Source organism: Felis catus, chromosome C1 (assembly GCF_018350175.1).
Source record: "Felis catus isolate Fca126 chromosome C1, F.catus_Fca126_mat1.0, whole genome shotgun sequence".
Taxonomy (NCBI): domain Eukaryota; kingdom Metazoa; phylum Chordata; class Mammalia; order Carnivora; family Felidae; genus Felis; species Felis catus.
This window is the reverse complement of record NC_058375.1, coordinates 214343738-214364798: the sequence shown is the minus strand read 5'-3', so window position 1 is coordinate 214364798 and position 21061 is coordinate 214343738. Positions and strand designations below refer to the sequence as shown.

Genomic DNA, 21061 nt, shown 5'->3' with positions numbered 1-21061 from the left:
AATGAAAATAATAAAACATGAATGAGAAAAATAATCCAATTCAAAGTAATCCCCGGGAAAGAAGGGGTATAGTATACCCCAGGCAGTCTCAAATGAGAAATCTTATTTTTTAAAACAAAAACACACACAAATATGTAATGATTTTAAGACTTATATATCTGAATTGTAAATGTATCGTTATTTGTAGTAATACTTTCAAATTTGTCTGTTTCAAATACTTTATAATAGGAATATTTTTAAGAAAAACTAAACCAAAATATAGCCAAATGTCAAATCTATTTGAAAAGGAAATTGGCCAGTTTTGAAAAGAAAATTCCCAGCCATCACTGGAGACAGAACCCTTTCTTGTGTACTCCTTATAGCAATAAACACCTTTTGGTCAATGAAAATATCTGATGATTCTAGATGAAATTACATTTCAGGAATAAAGACAGAACTAGCCTAATTCAGAAGAAATCATAAAACAAAAACTGCTTATGACACTATGGTGATGAAAATCACCAAAGATTAATAATATCACACCTGTTTTAGAACTTAACTCGGTTCTGACAGAGGTCTTCTAACAAGCCTTTTTTTTTTTAATGTCTGTTTATTTTTGAGAGAGAGAGCACAAACAGGGAAGGGGCAGAGAGGTGAAGGGGGACAGAGGACCCAAAGTGGCCTCTGCACTGACAGCAGGGAGCCGATGAGGGGCTTGAACTCACGAATCATGAGATCATGACCTGAGCCAGTCAGACAATCAACCGACTGAGCCACCCAGGCGCCACAGCCTCTCTTTCTTAATAGTGATATCTTCACAGAAAATATGGCCAGAGTGTAAACGAAATACCCAGAGTTATCACAAAAAATAATGATGAAATGTTCTGGAATTAAACAGTGGTGACGGTTATACAACTCTGTGAATATATTAAAACCCACTGAATTGTATACTTTAAAAGAGTGAACATAGGCACAGCTGGGTGGCTCAGTCAGTTAAGCGTCCAACTCTTAATTTTGGCTCAGTCATAATCACACGATTCAGGAGTTCAAATCCCGCAACAGTCTCTGTGCTGACAGTACAAAGCCTGCTTGGGATTCTCTCTCCTTCTCTCTCTGTCCCTCCCCCACTATCTCTCTCCCTCCTTCTCACTCTCTCACTCTCACAATAAATAAACGTAAAGAAAAGAGTGACTATTATGACATATGAACTATGTCTCAAGAAAACTGTTTTTAAAATTAAAAAAGCAAAAAACAGTGATGATTCATTTACAGTGGCATTCCAACATTCCAACAAAGCTCCTTTTTTTCCATTTACTGCAATTACCATAAGTTCCATAAAACCGAAAACTCTTATTTATCTTTGGAAAGAGCACACTATAAATAAAGACAACACAAAATCTACTTTCCAGCCTAAAAATCTAACTTTCTCACAATGTCATAAACAAAAATCTGTGATAGAACTACACATTTTTAAGCATATTTTGAGCTGAAAAGCTACATTTTCCTTTAGTGGCAGAAGGCTCTGGTGAGAAATCAGGTTGCCACTTACTTCTGACAACTACATTTTTCTGAAAAGAAGGCCCTACCTCCCCCCAAAATTACCTCTACTCAAGTAAATTATAAGGGATGGCTCCTATCATCCATAAGGAAATAGAAACATTTCCTTACCTCTAAAGAATACTCAAAGCTTCAGAACTAAAGCAGAATCTCATCTACCAAGATAGGCATTCACATATCAAGAAAACAGAAAGCAGGTGGCAGACCTGTGGGGATGTTGGAGCCTTAGAGCCTAAGTGGTAACTTCCTGTTTTCATAACTCAGTGGAAAGGAACAAGGGTTTGACCTAAGGCTCAAAGTTAGACACAAACCTGTTCTTCTTCTGTAAAGGGTACAAGAGCCAACGGAGGCAGGGGCTCCTCCTGTAGGATAGGCAGAAATTCTTTATCCAGAAGGTCTGAAGGTATCTGTATGACCAAACACATGACCATGAAATTAACGCTATCCCTCCAATTAACAAAAATTATAAAAAAAGAAAAAAATACTCGTCTGTTTATCTCTTGGTGATTGTTAAAAATATGGAATAAAGCTTATTCAACCACAATTACCTCCAGTAGTACTTACATATTCTGAGAAGGTTAAATATTAATAACCCCAGTCCCTTTCCTCTTCCTCCCATCAGACCACCACTTTAGATTTGATATACAGCATTAACTCTGGCATTCCAGAGTGCACAGTGGAAGGGTAAATATCCTCACATTTAACTCAAGGCACAAGGCAGTAAAGAGTTTCATAAGCAATTTTATCTGTCCTCAGCAGCCATCATTAAAATGTGACATCCCCAACCCATTAATAAAAGCAAAAACAAAGTATATTGTTAAAACAGAAAATATTACCTCTCACTAGTCAGATAGTTAAGTATACTTTACACTGTTTGGGTTTTGACCATTTATAGGAAACACAAATGTGGTAACATATTTTAAGATGTTCTCTCTGCTAAAAATCGTGTATTTAACACAAGAAGGGAAAAAAAGCAGCAACTCCTCTTCTCACTCGTAACTTCTAACTGAAAAGAGGTACAATAAAGACAAGAAATTCCTCCTTTCTCAGACATCAAACTGGGATAGAAATGGACATGAATGAGACATTGAGAGGAAATCAGACAAAGTATTAAGTGCTGAATATTCTGTTTCCATGAAGTTTTCTATTCCTATAATGAAATTTTAGGTCCTCAGTAAAAAACACGGGCTCCTTACACTTAGAAGATTCTCTGTCAATTACTACAGGTTTCAAAGCAGGAACAAAGAGAAAAACCATGAGTCCATCATCTATCAATGTATCACTGTACATACCCTGAAATCTCATTCCTAATTCTGAAGTCTTTCCTTTTTCCTTACCTTGTTATCTTTAAGGAAAAGTGCTAACATTTCTTCTCTACCGTAACGATAGTCTGCTAACTTATACTTCGGCAAAGCTGGAGAAAGAGGAGGGGACGTGATACTCCCACCACTGGACAGAGCTCGGAGCCTAGGAGAGACATAAAATACAAAAATGAAGGGTCAAATATTCTGGCACCAAGGACTTTTGTTTTTATGTGCTATAAAAAGGTTCAGTTTAGGTCTTTAAAAGAACAGAAAGAAATCCCATTATCTCAAGATTTTAGCTTTCACATAACCATTGTCACAACACGTTGAGAGCAGTTCACTGAGAAAGAGACAACCATGTGGTAATTCCCTAACTTAAAGAGGTATCATGATATATCCTTGAGAAATCTGGAGTGAAAAGGTGACACTGTTTCAAACTTGTAGTATCTTAAGCAGGCTTCACACCCAGCACAGAGCCCAATGTGGAGCTTACATTCTTTTTTTTTTTTTTTTTTAGTGTCTGTATTTATTTTTGAGACAGAGGGAGACAGAGCATTGAGCAGAGGGGGGGCAGAGAGAGGGAGACAGAATCTGAAACAGGCTCCAGGCTCCGAACTGTCAGCACACAGTCCTACGCGGGGCTCGAACTCTCAACCACGAGATCATGACCTGAGCCGAAGTCAGATGCTCATCCAACTGAGCCATCCAGGCGCCCCCCAATGTGGAGCTTAAACTCACCACCCTGAGATCAAGACCTGAGCTGAGATCAAGAGTTGGACACTCAACCAACTGAGCCAGGCAGGTACCCCTTGAAATTATAAAGGTAACCTGATTAAAGTAAGGGGCACCTGGCTGGCTCAGTCACAAGAACATGCGACTCTTGATCTTAGAGCTGTGAACTCGACCCCTACGTTGGGTATGGACATTACCTAAAAATAAAATCTTTTTAAAAAAGAAGTGAAATATCACCTTCTACCTGTTAGATTAATAAGAATTAATAAATCTGACAATACCAATTAATAAATCTGGAGTATCAGTTGCTAGTAAGTATGAAAACCAATGGAAATTCTCAAGTAGTAACTGTGGGATTGTAATGGAACAACCACTTCAAACCACTAATGTTTAATAAAATATTTAGCAAAGTATACTACACGAAAGAAAAAGCAAAACACAGAAGGTTAGGAGCGCCTGGGTGGCTTAGTCAGTTGAGCATCCAACTGCTGATCTCGGCTCAGGTCATGATCTCACGGTATGTGGGACTGAGCCTCACACTGGGCTCCGCACTGGAAGTGTGACCCTGCTTGGGATTCTTGCTCTCTCTCAAAATAAATAAATAAACTTAAAAAAAAAAAAAAAAAAAAAAACACAGCTTACAAAAAAGAGATACACGTAAACCTGTAAATAAGTTTATACTGTTTAAGAACCATACAAAATGTAGCAAAAGTATAGACACAAACATGAACTGACAAATATAAAACTCAACATAAGATTCTATGTGCAAAGAAAAAGACAGCATCAAGGGAGTTTTAATTATACCTGCAATGTTTTATTTTCTTAGCTTGGCACTGGGTACATGGATATTTGCTACAATTTATACTTTTATATGCCTGTAATATTTCATGATTCATTTTTAATAAAAGCAATCAATGATCAATGTAGAGAAATTCAAAATGCAGTGAAGAATGAAAATATAAAAAAAAAAGAAAAATTTAACCCATATTTACTGTTAGGCAGAAAAAATACATAACCCTAAAAGGAATGGAACTGGGGAAAGAGGAACTTTTTTTAAATTTTATAGGATGCGTTTATTTTAAAAAGGTGGGGGAACCTCAGCAAAAAATGGCAAGAGTAAGATCCCACTGCAGCACTGTGTCAAAGAGCAAGTGGCAAAACTATCAGCAGCAACTCATTGTCTGGGAGCCGCCTGAAGTTCTATAAAGTAGTAAGCACCAAGGCTAAAAGGGGCCAGTGTACTTTAGCCTAAATGAAAATTCAACAGAAGCATTAAAATACATCCCCAAATTGCTAACTTCATTCACATTAGCAAAAAAGAAGAGAATAATCTACACAGTAAAAAAAAAAAAGAAATCAGAGCATTGTAATACCAAAAAAAGGGGGGAAAAAAAAGGAATGTATTAGTAAATTCAATGGTAGAGTCTTTTCTCAATGTTTCTATCTTCTCTTTTGCACTTACTTTTTTTTAACATTCACGGGCAATGTTGAACATTTATAAAAGCCAAGAATTACAGAACAAACTCTCATGTACCACTCACCCAGCCCTCAGCTCAATAACCCATGGCCAACCCTGCTCCTTCCAGCACCCCATCTAACCCTTCTTTAATACCGTTTTGAAGGAAATCATACGCTTTCAAAGATTTTTTGAAGGGAATTATTTTCAAGATTTTTTGATGAAATTTTTGAAGGGAAGTTATTTCATTTGTAAATACTTCAGAATGTTCTAAAAGATAAGGATTTTTTTCTAGTCTGGATTTTGCTGATCTTATTCCGGTGATATAGGTTTACCATGTTTCGCTGTTCTCTGCATTTCCTGTACACTGGTGACTGCAAGTGAAGAGTACTTCGATGTGGCGGTGTGTAATGCCGTCAGGAGGCAGTCCCTGGTTTTATGGGTCTAGCAATCCCTGAACCAATGCCTGCATAGGTCCCTAAGTTCACTAAGGTTACAAAGTGATTTTATTTTATCATTCTTTATTAGCGGGAGTATTTCTACAAGGAGAAACTTCTCTCTTAACACTATTTGCTGTTGTTACTCAGTAGGAAATAGGTTGTTCCTATAAGAACTCATGTTGTTCTTATAGGAAAGTTAGAAAAAAAGCCTTCTTAGTTTTCAAAATAAGGACTTAGTTCACTAGCATTCTCCAATGGTAACAAATTATTTATTAAAGTATTTCAATTCAATGCACTTCACAATGTCCAAATTGTCTCATCCTTTTTTGCTTTTTAAGTAGGTTCCCCACCCAAGGTGGGGCTTGAACTCCCAACCCCGAGATCAAGAGTCGTATGCTCCACCAACTGAGCCAGTCAGGCGCCCCTCAAATTGTCTCCTCTTTGACCGTGGGAGATTCTTCAGGTTGGCTCCTAATTCTGACACAACCCTAGCAGTCTTTAACAGCTTCTTTTCTATCTGCTGTGTCAAAATGTTCCCGGCACAGCTTATTATTTCTTGCCTCAGCCCTAGAATCAACCATTTCTCCAGGGAGCCTGATTCTCTTTGGTGCATATTAAAGAGCACAATTTAGGGGCCAAGAGTACTCACTGCTACTAGGTTGGTCTTTTGTTTTCTTTCCGATTATTCTTGGACTTTGAGGTCATTTAGTCCAACTCCTGTAAGACAGGTTGGAACACCAGGAAAGACAACATGCCCACAAAGAAGTGATCCAACCTCTGTTTGAAGGACCTTCCAGGAAACTGCTTTCCATCAAATTCATGTAAAGCTGGATTCTTTCCTGACGAAGTGGAATTAATACCCACTCAGAGCTGAGGCTGGGAATTTTACATACGCACTACCTCATTTCATTTCATTTCAGCTCTGCAACAACCCCAGTAACAAACAAGGGTTACACAACTTGCCCACAGAGACAGAGCAAAGATGCAAACATAGGTTTTCATGACTAAAAAGATCAAAATCCTTCCATCAATACATCTCAAAATTTTATTTACAATAGCCAGGGTTTATTCTGCCACACGTTAATTTTAAAATATATGTATTTTATTAGAAATTATTTTAACGTATCTTTCTTATACTGAGCCGATGTGCTCGCCAATAGTTTCTACCACTAGAGGGCATATCTAGGTGCTCTTTCAAGTGAAAATCATTCCCAAAGTGGCAAATAGTCACAATGCCTCAAGAGTCTTTCCTTCTCATGGCCCAACATCCTAATTTGTTCATCAGCTCCTGACAAGTGGCTTCAAATCCACTCACCACCCCGGTTCCCTTCCAGTGGATCCCCATCACCCATGCCCAAGAGCTCCTCCAGTGTCCAGGACTGAATACTTCTTATAGGCACCACATTTATTAAGAGTAACGTAACCAGAGCACATTCTCAAGAGATTCCTCCAGCTACTGTGAAGAGAACAGCCAAACAAATGGAGAGTAATTCAAACAAAGATGGTGGCCTGAATAAGGATAATTGTGCTCCACTTAATAATCGACAAATCCTATTCCAAGTCCCTCTTCACCTACAGATATTTGGAAAAGCTAACTCATACCTGGGTAATAAATATCCCTAAAACCCCACCAGTGATCTTTAACCTCTCTTGGATCTTGCTCCATACAAGCCTCTCTTCTAGAAATTTAATCCTTATTTGCTTTCCCCTTAGACTCTAAGTATACCTAAAAGTGATGTGTTTAGGGGCCCCTGGGTGGCTCAGTCAGTTGAGTGTCCGACTTCAGCTCAGGTCATGATCTCATGGTTCATGAGTTCGAGCCCCAAGTCAGGCTCACTGCAGTCAGTGTAGAGTCCGCTTCAGATCCGCCGTCCCCCTCTCTCTGTGTCCCTCCCCCACTCACGCGGTCTCAAAAATAAACATTAAAAAAAAAAGTTGGGGCTCCTGAGTGCCTCAGTCACTTAAGTGTCCAACTTCAGCTCAGGTGATGATCTCGCAGTTCACGAGTTCAAGTCCTGTGTCAGGCTCTGTGCTGACAGTCAGAGCCTGGAGCCTCCTTCAGATTCTGTGTCCCCCTCTCTCTCTACCCATCTCCCACTTGCACTCTCTCTCTCAAAAATAAAAATTAAAAGAAAAAGTCCCCTCTCTCTCTGCCTTCCCTTGCGCTCTCTCTCTCAAAAATAAATTTTAAAAAAATTTTCTATGAAATACAATTGTTAGGGGTGCCTGGGTGGCTCAGTCGGTTAAGCATCCGACTTCAGCTCAGGTCATGATCTCATAGTCCATGAGTTCGAGCCCTGCGTCAGGCTCTGTGCTGACAGCTCAGAGCCTGGAGCCTGCTTCAGATTGTGTCTCCCTCTCTCTCTGCCCCTCCCCTGCTCATGCTCTGTCTCGGTCTCAAAAATAAATAAAAACATTAAAAAAAATTTTTTAGTAAAATTTTTTAAAATTTAAAGCTGGAAATAATTTTTAAAAATAAAAAATAAGTAACAGTGATTTGTTTAAAACCCCTTTAATGCAGCATCCCCCCTAGCTATGCACCACTGCATGCACCCCCAAACTATGCCCACATTCCCCCAGTTATGCACCTCTTCCATTCAGAAATATCCTCAACAACCCCAATTATGGGTCACTTCAAAACCCAGAGCAATCTGGATTCTCCCCTTCAATTCCACTACTCCAGTAGAGTTCACAAATAACATCACCAAATCCAAGGGACAATTTCCTATCTTTGTCATCATCTTCCTGGCCATACTGAGATCTGTTTAACACAAGAGGCCCACTTCTATTGTAAGTAGTAACTAACAGGTAGCAGTAGCAGGGCCTCGTAAAACCCATGATACCCCCAAAATCTTCACTTATTATTGTCCCAAATCCTAATGTCAGCTTATGAAAGCAATGTGAAGTGTCAATATACATGTGTGAAGTCAAAAAACATTTCTGGGTAAGCTCCTGATTCTCAACTCTGGCCCTGACCTCTCCCCTAGAGAACAAGGCTTTCATATACAATCACTTACAGCCTCTCCACTTTAGCCCCAAACCCTACTCATCAGCTTATTCATTCCAACCCCCTTCATCACCGTATTCCCAAAGGCAGATAAGGACACCACCATCTAAACCACTGGATTACCAGTCAGGGAATCACGCTTTACTCATTCTACCATTGCCCATACCTAATTACCAGATCCTACCAGTTTTAAATCCTACATCTTGGGGTGCCTGGGTGGCTCAGTTGGTTAAGCATCCAACTTCAGCTCAGGTCATGATCCCACAGTCCACAAGTTCGAGCCCTGCGTCGAGCTCTGTGCTGACAGCTCAGAGCCTGGAGCCTGCTTTGGATTCTCTGTCTCCCTCTCTGTCTCTCAAAAATAAATAAACATTAAATCCTAAATCTCTCAAGCCATCCCATGGATCAACTAACCCATGATTGTCCACACTTTCATTTCTTACCTGGACTGCTGCAACAGCATCCTAACTGATGTACCCAGTCATCTTCCATCTCCCACAGAACTCTACGTATATTCCCAATGCAAACCTGAATAAAATGTCCCCTGATTAACAACTGTTGACTGACACACGATGATCAAATAAAACCCAGAGCTTCTTAACACAGAAGGGCTGCCTCCAAGCTCATCTCTCCCACACTTCACACTATAATAAACACAATGTCTCAGAGTTCCTCTCTCAAACTTGCTGTTTCTTGCCCCTTGTCTTTACACATGCCTTTTCTGCTATCAGGAATATATTTCCAAACCATTTTCACTTGGGCTCCTAGGAGGAGAGGTTAAGTGGAAGGAAGGGAAAAAAGAGTCGAGTCAGAATGAGGAGGATGAGGGGTTGGAAAGAGAACTGTAGAGGGAAAGGAAGAGAGGTCGAAATCCTTAAGACCTTGGCTAGACAAAAGTACCTGCTCAACCTTCACGGATCTAACTGGCTACTGGAAGAAAAAAACTAACAAATGGTCATACAAATACACCTACAGCTATCGAAGGATTCTGGAGAAAAACCTGACCCAAGTTATATCTTAAGATTATTCTGGATGCTGTAGGGAGAACCATAAGAAGAATGAAAGCCCGAAAACATCAGGCCACTGCTGCAATGGTTTATGTCAGAGATGGTGGTGGCTTATACTCGGGTGATGGCAATAAACAGAAATGAACAGATTTCAAGAGATATGTTGGAGACAAAATTGACACAACACTGTGATGAACTAGATGTAGAGATACAGAAGAAACCGAATATCCAGAAAACTCCAAGACTTCCGGCTTGAGCAAATGGGCACACGGTAGTATTTAAGATTAAAAGAAATAAGTAATCCAAAAGTAGGTACCATGTCCTTTCATGTTTGTTGCGTCAGCACCTAATCCAAGGCACAGAATATAGGAGGCAGGTGAGAAATGTTTTCTAAACAAATCTTAACATTCTCTTCTAAAATACACCCCTGGATAACATCGAATTACTATCCCTTCAGACTGCATAGATGTCTTTTACTCTTTTTGAAAACTGGGATGATTCATGCATCCCATCCTCCAGAATTTCGCTCATCCCCCACAAAGATGATGGCTAATAACCCAGCAACCTCAGGTTTCCCTTCTTTGCCTCCATTTCTCCCCACCCCCTTGAGACTTGAATGCGTTCATCCAACATTTACTAAGTGCCTATGTCCAGTAAGCTAGGCTAAACACGTGCTTACCAAAACTGAGTAATACAGTGCCGTTCTTCTGTTCTCTTCTGAGTAAGGAAAACACATAGAAACACAACACAAAGTCGTAACTATTTCAACACAGTTATAAACAAAGTGCTTTAGGGGAAACAAATACCTCACTTTCTTGCAAGGAAACACTTGGGAAAACTTCCTTAAGACCATGTAATGAGATACAAGAAAACCTAAAGGCAATTCCTTGGCTCCTTCCCCATAAAGACGACTAACTATCTGCAATCATTCCCCCAATGATAAATTCCTTAATCATCTACATTTATCTATTTTCAATCCAATATATGTATTTATATATATAAACATATATAAATAAAACAAGTATAATGAATTTGGGGTTTTTTTTAAATGTCTTTAAGTATACATAACAAAATTTTGCAAAAAAAAAAAAAAAGAAGAAGAAGAAAAATGGGAGGAAGCAAACCAAATGTTAGCAATGGTTCTTTGGATGGCAGGATTAAGGATAACTTGGATCTTTTCTTTTTCTTTTTGTACTACTGTTTCCTCCAAGGTTTTCTGGAACAAGCGTGAATTACCTTGTTACTGAAACTAACAAAAAATTTCAAAAAACCTAAACCTACCAGATTTAAAACCAAAAAAAATTGTTTTTCTTAAGGTAGTACTTAGTGTTTGGTCAAGGGTAAAGCAAACAGGCAGGGGATGGGAACTAAACTAACACAACCTTTCTGGTGGTCAATCTGTCCGTACATCATCCAAAGCCTTAAAAATGAAACTGATTTAATAACTCTACTTCCAGGGAATTATTCCAAAATAAATAAGCAGCAACACAAACAAAACTGTTGAAGGCTGTATACACATATTTATAATAGAAAAACATTAAAAACAACTTTACTTTCCAACAATTCATTCACTCATTTAACAAATATTTATTGTGTACCTATTACTTGCAGGCACTGGAGATACAGCAGTGAACAAAGTATACAAAAATTGAGACCAAAGTACTTGCCCTCAGTGGAGCTCACAGTCTAGTGGGAGCTGGAGAATGGAATATAAATAATAAAGAGAATAAGTGAATAAAATGTTTACCATGTTCTATTTGGATATAGGTCACGAAGAAAAAAAATAAGCAGAGAAGATAGGGAATAAGAGGAAGACATTATATATAGATAGTCAGGAGAGATCTAAGGTGGCAACATCTGAGTAAAAACAATGGTTTTATTCCTAAAAACAATGTGCTCCTCCATTAAATCTATCACACCCTTTTGAATTGCTTTGGTGATTATATAATACATACCTTTATCCCAAATCCAGACATAAGCTAAGACCTAATGACTCCACAGACCTACCTTAACAAGTCCATGTATACAGTCACCCGTAGTCTGTCTCCACCACAACCGTCAACACTCTCCCATCGTCACTACTATCCCAAGTACATCTCTTCATTTTCTCCGTCTTTCATTGAACATTTATATTTTACATCGTAATAAAAATTATGATCTTAGGAAATAAAGTATAACTAAATGTTTCTGTATGGTTCAGAGTTACACACTGACTGAATGCAATCACTCTAAACTTTGATTCTAAAGTATTCTGGACCCAGCTCCTTGCCTCAAGTTTCACAACAAATGTAATGTTAAATGCAGAAAAGCACAGTAGCAGCTTCTATTTATACTGCAGCTTTCTAGTTCAGAGTTACCAGAGTTCCTTAAGGTTCTCATATATTCCCTTTGCCAAAAGGAATTTTCTTTTTTTTTTTTTTTAATGTTTATTTATTTTTGAGACAGACAGAGCATGAGCGGGGGAAGGGCAGAGAGAGAGGGAGACACAGAATCCAAAACAGCTCCAGGCTCTGAGCTGTCAGCACAGAGCCCGACGCGGGGCTCAAACTCACAGACCGTGAGATCATGACCTGAGCCGAAGTCAGACGCTCAACCGACTGAGCCACCCAGGCGCCCCAGCCAAAAGGAATTTTCATAGCTGGTAAAACAAAAAAAAGGCAGTGTGCCTACTTAGACCCCCACTCCTCAGTTTATATGCATTTCATATGACTAAGGGAAGGCTCCTAGGCTCTAATAATGATGCCTGAAGGGTGACAATTAGGTAAAGCTACTGTTTAAGCAGGAGACTGGTAACTGTCTCCTACTAAAGTTACTTCAATTCAAATTTGGTATAAAGCACTGGGCTGATCAAACAAAACACCATCAAACATGACTTCTGAGCATCACTGAAAAAATGTGTACCATGCTGTTGATGGACTGGGTCACTGACTGATGGACTGACACACTGAAATGACTTTGGGAACCCATGATTTAGGGCAGGGGCCAGGAAACTTTTCTCTGTAGAAGGCCAGAGAGTAAATAAACTTTTTGAGTCAGACGGCCCCTCTTGTAACCACTCAACCTTGCCACTGTAGTATGAAAACAGCCTGATAATATGGAAACAAACAGGTGTATCTGTGTTCCGATAAAATTTTATTCAAAAAAACTTTATTTATACTTCTACGGGCCATAGTTTGTCAACCCATGGTATACAGCATCCAGCTAAATGTGTACTGACTCTAGAACATCTCCAGTAGTTTTTTTCTTTTGTTTAGGCTAAATTCCTGGTGTTGTCTCTTTTTCCTAATAGATGATGGGACAGAGGGGGTAGGGGACAACTTCCTTAAATTAGCTGACAATTTTAATCATGTTTTTACAATGAAAGAAACACATGTAAATACAAAAGAGAAGCAGTTACAAATTCTAGATAAAGGCAGAAGAGTCACACACAAAATGGTTTACAAAATGAGCTATATGGATTTAAATCCACCATATAAAGGAAGTTAATAAAATGTGAATAAAGATGTAACTATGAGAATGTTCATCAAAAATATTTTTGTAATAATGGAAAACTGAGAACGGCCTATGTATGCTACATCTACAAGTCTAGTTAAATAAACGATGGTACATCATACAATGCAACCATTTAAGATGATAGAAAACATTTATTGAAAAAAAAGATACTTTTGATGTGGTTATTTTTTAAAAGCAGGTTACAAAGTTGAATGTACAGTATGATCCCATTTTCGTGAAAATAAATGTACACACACACAAATAAGCATACACAGAACCACCTGGAGAGATAAACCTATTTACAGTGGTTATCATGGATGGTAAAATTGTATCTTCCTCTGGCTTACTTGTAATTTCTAATTTCTTTAGAAACATATTGATTCAATAATAAGAAACTTATTTTTTAAATATAAACTAAAAACTAAAACAGGTACAGCATTACTTAGGTCAACATTTCCAAAATAAATTATCAAAGTATAGAACTTGCATCAGTTCTTAGAATTTCAAGTAGAGATTTCTCCTCAGTCTCCAAATGCTAACTAAAAGGGCCGAGAAAATTTAGGAATTACATATAAAAAGAAATGCATAAAATAAGTTAATATGTGTCCTCAAATAGGGAGTTACTACAGAAGTCTGCATCACTTTTCAAACCACCACCATCTAAACAATCAAGAATATTTAAAACACTATTCCAATTTATCTACTATATACTGCCTCTGGTTCAAGGTTTGAAAAGAAAAAGCAACTATTCATGCCACTGACGAGAGGATCTTCAATCACCAACACTGGGGGGAAAGGAAGAAGAGGGGGAAAAAGTCACACTACAATGTGATGGATCTCAAAATTCCATAAGAATTCCATATTCAGGGTCCAAACACATCTGTAAGAGACTCAAAGGTCAATTAATTGTTATTATGGCAAATGCTATCCCAATCTTAGATGGGCTACAGTTAATAAACAGTATAATTCTGGACCACCTGCCTAGCCCATCAATAAAAAAATTCAAACAGTAATTCAATAAAAGTATGTTTTCAAAGAAGTCTAGGAGTAGCACTTACAAAACAGTATTGTAGCAGAAAACATACAGATAAAAAGATTACAGTTATATGTAAAATTTTATATGTACCTAGACAAGGGCTGAAACAAAAAGCAAGTAATTTGCTAGGGTGGTGGGACTGCAGGGAGTCCATTATCATTACAAAACCAGACCAAGAAAATTTCATTATTACCTAACCAGACCAAGAAAAGTTTTTTAAATATAGAATACAGTCATTGACCAAACAGAATTTATTCCTAGACAAGCTACACTGTTTTCAACTAGGCACATAAATCAAAATCTCAAAAACATGTACATTTATAAACCACCCAACATCTGTAAAAATACCTTACTACTGTACTAGTAGTACATCCAATACCAAGCAGGATGAGATTCTGAAAACTCACCATTCAGGCCCAAAGTTCAGTGTCTGCGTTTCCGCTGCCATTATTTTCCGTATTTTTACAATAGATTTTTATATGTGGAGAAACCTGTTAAAGAGAAAAATATCTCCATACAGTTAGTCAAGAGCAAATGCAGAATTCCAGCCCAGAAAGTCTAGCTAGGGTGTTTTATTCATTCCCGGGCAGCTATCAGAATGGGTTTTAATCCGTGTTTACAACAATCTAGCAGGCAATGTGAAATTAACAAATCTACCTCACATTTCAATTCACATCTTATGTGGGAAAAGGAGACACGGTATTAAGATGAAGCCCATGAGATGGGTGGATGCAGACCACACAGGGCACCAGGGACCAAATTAAGGACTTTCTCCTTCAGCCACTGAGCAATAGGGAGTGAATGAAAGGTAACAGATTTACATTTTAATTTATATTACTCCCTTGCAATGACTCTCCCATAACCAACCATGAGCTATATTCAAGATTCTTAAAATAAGCACCCCCCCTTTCCTATCTCACAGCTTCCACTACAACTCTCCCCCACTTTCTGCTTAGCACTTTACACGCTAGTGATTATTTTAAAACACTGTCTTGAACCATCAATTTCATGAGTGACCTTTCAAAAGCCATTTTAAAATATCAGAGCTTAAAGTGAAGTAAGTCAAACTGGGAAAGCCAAATGCTGTAGGGTACTTCTTGTGTATGGAATCTAGAAGTGCCAATGAGTACTCAGAGAAACCAAGAGTGAGTGGTGGTCACCAGGAGCTGGGCGGTGGGGGAAACGGGGAGATATCTGGTCAAAGGGTACAAAGTTCTAGTTACAACATTAACAAGTTCTGGGGACCTAATGCACAGCAAGGTGACTATAGCTAATAATACCATATTATGTACTTGAAAGTTACTAAGAGATTAGACCTTAAATTTTCTCACTACAAAAAAGAAATAGCCATTACGTGCTGGAATGAGGTGTTAGCTTGATGCAATGGTGGTAATCATTTTGCAATATATAAATGTATCAAATCAACACACTATATACTTTAAACTTACACAATGCTATATGTCAACTACATCTCAAATATGGGGCAGGGGGTGGAGGATATCAGAGCTTAAAAATGGAAAATACTGTAAACATTGTAAATATACTGTAAATATCTCCAAGATAAATTCACATCACCCTGACTTTTGTTTATGTTTAGAAGATCTAAAAAAAAGTTAACTGGAAAAATATGCCTCAGGACACCTGTTGGTAGAGCATTCAACTTTGATCTTGGAGTTATAGGTTCAAGTCCCATGTTGAGTGAAAGATGGCTTAAAAATATTAACCAGAAATTGGTCAAAAATGCAAAAAAGGCACAGTAAAAGTACGTTAATGTCTATAATCAGCTATTAATTTATCTGCCCTGTGGGGAAAAAATAAAAGGAAAGAAAAAAAGGGAAGAAGCTCAGTGGGTGGGGGAAAAAAATAAAATTAAAAAAAAAAATAGGGGCATCTGGATGGCTCAGTCAACTGAGCAGCCGACTCTTGATTTTGGCTCAGGTCATGATCTCACGCTTCATGAGAGCCTGCTTGAGATTCTCTCTCTCTGCCCCTCCTCCTACTTGTGCGTGCTCTCAAATTAACATTTAAAAAATAAAAATAATAAATAAATAATAACTTATCTGCCCCCCTCCTGGAAGGTATTTCCAGCCCGATTTCAACCCTGAGGGTTCCAAGATGTCCGTATTCTAACTTAATTTAACCCTGTTCCCTGCTACCTGACCAGGCAAGCTTATACACCAGACTTAAGCTGAGGTCAACTTAGAGCCCGCCCCACCTCTTAAGCAACTAGTGATTCAAGAATACAATACATAAGGGGTAACTGAGTGGCTTAGTCAGTTAAGCGACCAACTCTTGATTTTGGCTCAGACCATGATCTCACAGGTTCCTGAGATCGAGCCCCAAGTCAAGCTCTACACTGACAGCACAGAGCCTTCTTGGGATTCTCTCTCTCTCTCTCTCTCTCTCTCTCTCTCTCTCTCTCTGCCCCCTCCCGCTCACCTCACACGCACTCTCTCTCTCAAAAAGTAAACAAACTTTAAAAAAAATTGTTTTTTAATGTAAAATAAGGGGCTCCTCTGTGGCTCGTTAGGCGTCCAACTCCTGATTTCAGTTAAGGTCATGATCCCGAGGTTGTGGGATGGAGACCCACATCGGGCTCCGTGCTGACACTCTCTCCCTCTCTCTCTACCTCTCCCCCTCTCCCACCATCCTTCTTTCCCTCTCCCTTAAAAGAAACATTTATTTTTAACGTAAAATAAAAAGGGGTGCCTGGGTGATGCAGTAAGTCAAGCACCTGATTCTTGATGTGCTGATGGCACAGAGCCTGTGTGGGATTCTGTCTCTCCTTGTCAGCCTCTTCCCCACTTGTGCACTCTCTCTAAATAAGTAAATAAATAAATAAACTAAAAAAAAATTTTTTTTTTTTTTTAAATGTAAGAGAGCTCATGATCTGAGCCAAAATCAAAAGCTGGTCACTTAACCGACTGAGCCACCCAGGCACCCCTCGCAGACCACTGAAGGGAAAAAAATGTAAAATACAAATTTTAAGTAATTAAAAAACTCTAGCAGAGTTTACTTCACAGGATGATTTCTTCCTTAGTAATACATAAAATAAAGAATCTCCCAACTGATACATGTTAGATTCCATTAGATTCCATTCCAACTGAAATGACTTGTCAAGGTTATGATGATCAGACCCCAAGTAAGGTGCCCACTGTAAATTAATACAGATATGCTGCTTACAAATCATCCCTGTGACCATACTTGGCATAAATCAATCAGTGTGCCTTTAAAAACTATGTGGACCTACTTGACTAATAAACAGACATGCAGAGACTACATCAACTATAAGACTTTACTGTAATAAAAAAAACATCTTGAAGGAGTGTTTTTACTACCATTTTAAACCCCATCCAGCCAATTGTTTTATACTCAAACCCCTGGGGCACCTTGACCATCAGAAAACAGCTCTTAATTTATAAAGCAAGTCAAGATTTGAACCAGACTGGGGGAATGCAAGCTGGTGCAGCTACTCTGGAAAACAGGATGGAGCTTCCTCAAAAAACCAAAAATAGAACTACCCTACGACCCAGCAATTGCACTACTAGGCATTTATCCACAGGATACAGGTGTGCTGTTTTGAAGGGACACATGCACCCCCGTGTTTACAGCAGCACTATCAACAATAGCCAAAGTATGGAAAGAGCCCAAATGTCCATCGATGGATGAATGGATAAAGAAGATGTATATACATATGTATATATACATATATATATGTATATACACACACATATATACACACATACACAGTGGAGTATAACTCGGCAATCAAAAAGAATGAAACCTTGCCACTGGCAACTATGTGGGTGGAACTGGAGGGTATTATGCTAAGTGAGATTAGTCAGAGAAAAACAAATATCATATGACTTCATTCATATGAGGACTTTGAGACAAAACAGATGAACATAAGGGAAGGGAAGCAAAAATAATATAAAAACAGGGAGGAGGACAAAACAGAAGAGACTCATAAATATGGAGAACAAACTGAGGGTTACCAGAGGGGGTGTGGGAGGAAGGATGGGCTAAATGGGTAAGGGGCATTAAGGTATCTACTCCTGAAGTCATTGTTACACAATATGCTAATTTGGATGTACATTAAAAAAATAAATTAAATTTAAAAAAAGAACAAATAGGGGCGCCTGGGTGGCTCACTCGGTTGGGCGTCTGACTTCGGCTCAGGTCATGATCTCATGGTTCATGAGTTCGACCCCACATCGGGCTCTGTGCTGACAGCTCAGAGCCTGGAGCCTGCTTCGGTTTCTGTGTCTCCCTCTCTCTCTGCCCTCCCCTGCTTGTGCTCTGTCTCTCTCTTTCTCTCTCTCTCTAAAAAATAAACAAACATTAAAAAAAATTTTTTTTAATAAAAAAATTAAAATCAGGGGCATCTGGGTGGCGCAGTCAGTTAAGCGTCTGACTTCAGCTCAGGTCACGATCTCGCGGTCCGTGAGTTCGGGCCCCGCGTCAGGCTCTGGGCTGATGGCTCAGAGCCTAGAGCCTGTTTCCAATTCTGTGTCTCCCTCTCTCTCTGCCCCTCCCCCGTTCATGCTCGGTCTCTCTCTGTCCCAAAAATAAATAAACGTTGAAAAAAAAAATTAAAAAAAATAAAAAAATAAATAAAAATAATTTAAAAAAATTAAAATTAAAGAAAAAAAAAAAAAGATTTGAACCAGGCTGAATTTATAAGGCAAATGACTCTCAATTAAAAACTGAATTATTTGACAGCTATGCAAATATTAAAATCATTTAGAGATTTAAATCCCCCCCCCCCCCTTAAATTACTACCTTAAGGCCACACAGGTCTTAGAAGCACAAAACTCCAAGGATACCATCACAGCAAAGGATGCAAATGGAGGCCTTGGAGTTGAACGCATAACCTGTATGCGTTGAACGCATAACTGGGAGCAGTCTGGAATTCCAAGACAAAACCCAGGAGCAAGCAAGGAAATCCTGTTCCAGTCCCTTTTATCATTCTACCTACAAACCTTTCAGGTAGTGCCCAACTACCATACTACACAAACATTAAAAGCTTATAGTTTCTTTAACGCCCTGAGCTGGAAACCTAATTACCAATTTATAACATGGTTTCCATACAAAGATTACTTCCCAATGTAAAGATTTCTGAAGAATTCTTAAGAACCTAAGAATAATCATCCAAGTGATTTAATTATCAGCTAAAGAGATCTACATTACTCAGAATGATACTGTACTCAGGCTCTCTTTTATGAATTGAAGCAGGAAATCTAAGAGCCATGTCTGCTGAAGAAATCTCATTTAAATTCTTACAGTACTGTAATCTCTAATTCTCAAGTCCCCACCTCAAATTGCTCCTTCCAAAATCGATTTAAATGAGCTCAGTCCTAATTTTTTATGTATCTAACAGAGAGACTCTCTTACCCAATGCCCCTGAATTATATATTAGAATGGAAACTGAGCCTATTTCTCAACTGTCCTTTCTAAGATGCAGTGAGGTACTGAAATGACACAGGCTTCGCTGTGAGCTAAATGTTGTCAATGCAAAGCTCCAGGCTTGTGATCCTTAGAAAACAGCTCTGAATTTTTAGAGCAAGTCAAGATTTGGACCAGACTCTGGATGCTGTGCTCCCACCATGTTCTTCTGTCTCTCTAGACTGCGTTTTCTTGAAACTATCCCCTCTTCTTTCCTCCATGACCAGCGCTGTACTGGTACTGCTTTCCTATCTTCATTTCCTTCCTATTTAGCTGCCATTCCCCCAAAGTTTCTAACTTCCCTGAGCATACCCATGGTTTAACTACAAACTGTATAGGTATTGCCTTGAACCTTCTGTTGTCTACAGCGGTGTTCTCTACTAGCACTTAGGGTAGAACTCTACCAAATCACAGGGGTAGCAAGGAACATACAGGGAGGTGGGGGGGGGGGGGGGGGGTGTGACTGTAAAAAGAGCAATAAAAACTTCTCCCACAAATTTCCAAACTGCTTCCCTTGGGAAGGGTCCCAGCCCTGCTGTGAATAACAGATTTTTTTTCACCCATGACCTATATGGCATTTCCAGCTGCCTGCTCCTCCTATATATCTACCTCAACAACAGATCAAGATACCATTTTTTTTCACAGTCCAATAGTCAGCCAGACTCAAAAACCCAGAATCATCTGCAGCTCCTTCTTCCTCATTGCCTGTCTCAAATTCAATCAGTTCCTCCTTCAAGATTCTTCTTGCATTCTCCTCTCATTATAATTAAACCTTTGTTAACTCATGTTTGGATTATTACAATAAAGTTTCCAACTTGCTTCCCTGAATCACCCTCTAACTACTGACATCTAACAACATCAATCTTCCTAAAGCACAACTCTGGTCATGCCTACCCCTTCTGTAAAACAGTCAATTAAACCTACCATGTAGGGTCAAAACTGGTATTTCAGGTCACCACCAACCTGATAATCTATACCCCTCTCCTCAACTCAACCTCCTATGGTTTCACCTCCAAACTCAAGGCCAAATGAAAACTTTCTATTCTCCACTGCATTGTCCTTCTGTGCTTCTGTTCATGCCATTCCTTTGCCCCAGAAGGACTGCCTTGCTCTACCTCCCTTACAATGGCCTGCATAAAACCAAGGATCCATTCAAGTATCTACTCCATTTCCTAAGTAGAAGCAGCACTGCTCTCTCTGGAAAGGAAAATGTAAACATAAGATGCAGAAATGGGGGCACCTGGGTGGCTCAGTTGGTTAAGCATCTGACTCTTGGTACCAGCTCATATAATGACCTCACAGTCGTAGGATCGCCTGGTGTCAAGTCTCTGCACTGTGCGTGGAGCCTACTTGGGATTCTCCCCCTCCCTCCCTGCCCCTCTGCCACTCACGCACTCTCTCAAAAATAAATTAACTCAAAAAAAAACAAAAAAAGATGCAGAAATGGAATGGAACCTATAGGATTCAATACTGAGATGGCAGTGCTTTTTGAATCAGTATATATAACTTGAAAGCAAAAAGAAAATGGAAAAGAAAACTTGGGAGCAAAGACTTATAGTTTTGATCAAAATGAATGCACCTAAGGAAAAACCCCAAAAGACCATTA

General features: G+C 39.0%; 1 protein-coding gene across 6 annotated transcripts in view; it reads right to left on the bottom strand.

Moving 5' to 3' along the window:
• The window catches only part of GIGYF2 (GRB10 interacting GYF protein 2), a 158535-nt gene that overhangs the window by 100744 nt on the left and 36730 nt on the right, over nt 1–21061 (bottom strand). For 5 of the 6 annotated variants that reach the window (XM_045034629.1, XM_003991263.6, XM_006935693.5 and 2 more), the window contains 3 exons: nt 14418–14501; nt 2874–3003; nt 1848–1943 (listed from right to left, as the gene is read on the bottom strand). In XM_045034629.1, the coding sequence (XP_044890564.1) occupies nt 1848–1943; nt 2874–3003; nt 14418–14458 (267 nt within the window). In that variant the 5' untranslated portion in view covers nt 14459–14501. Of the gene's footprint in view, nt 1–1847; nt 1944–2873; nt 3004–14417; nt 14502–21061 lie in introns of those variants that run through there. The other variant, XM_045034630.1, reaches the window with a different exon arrangement.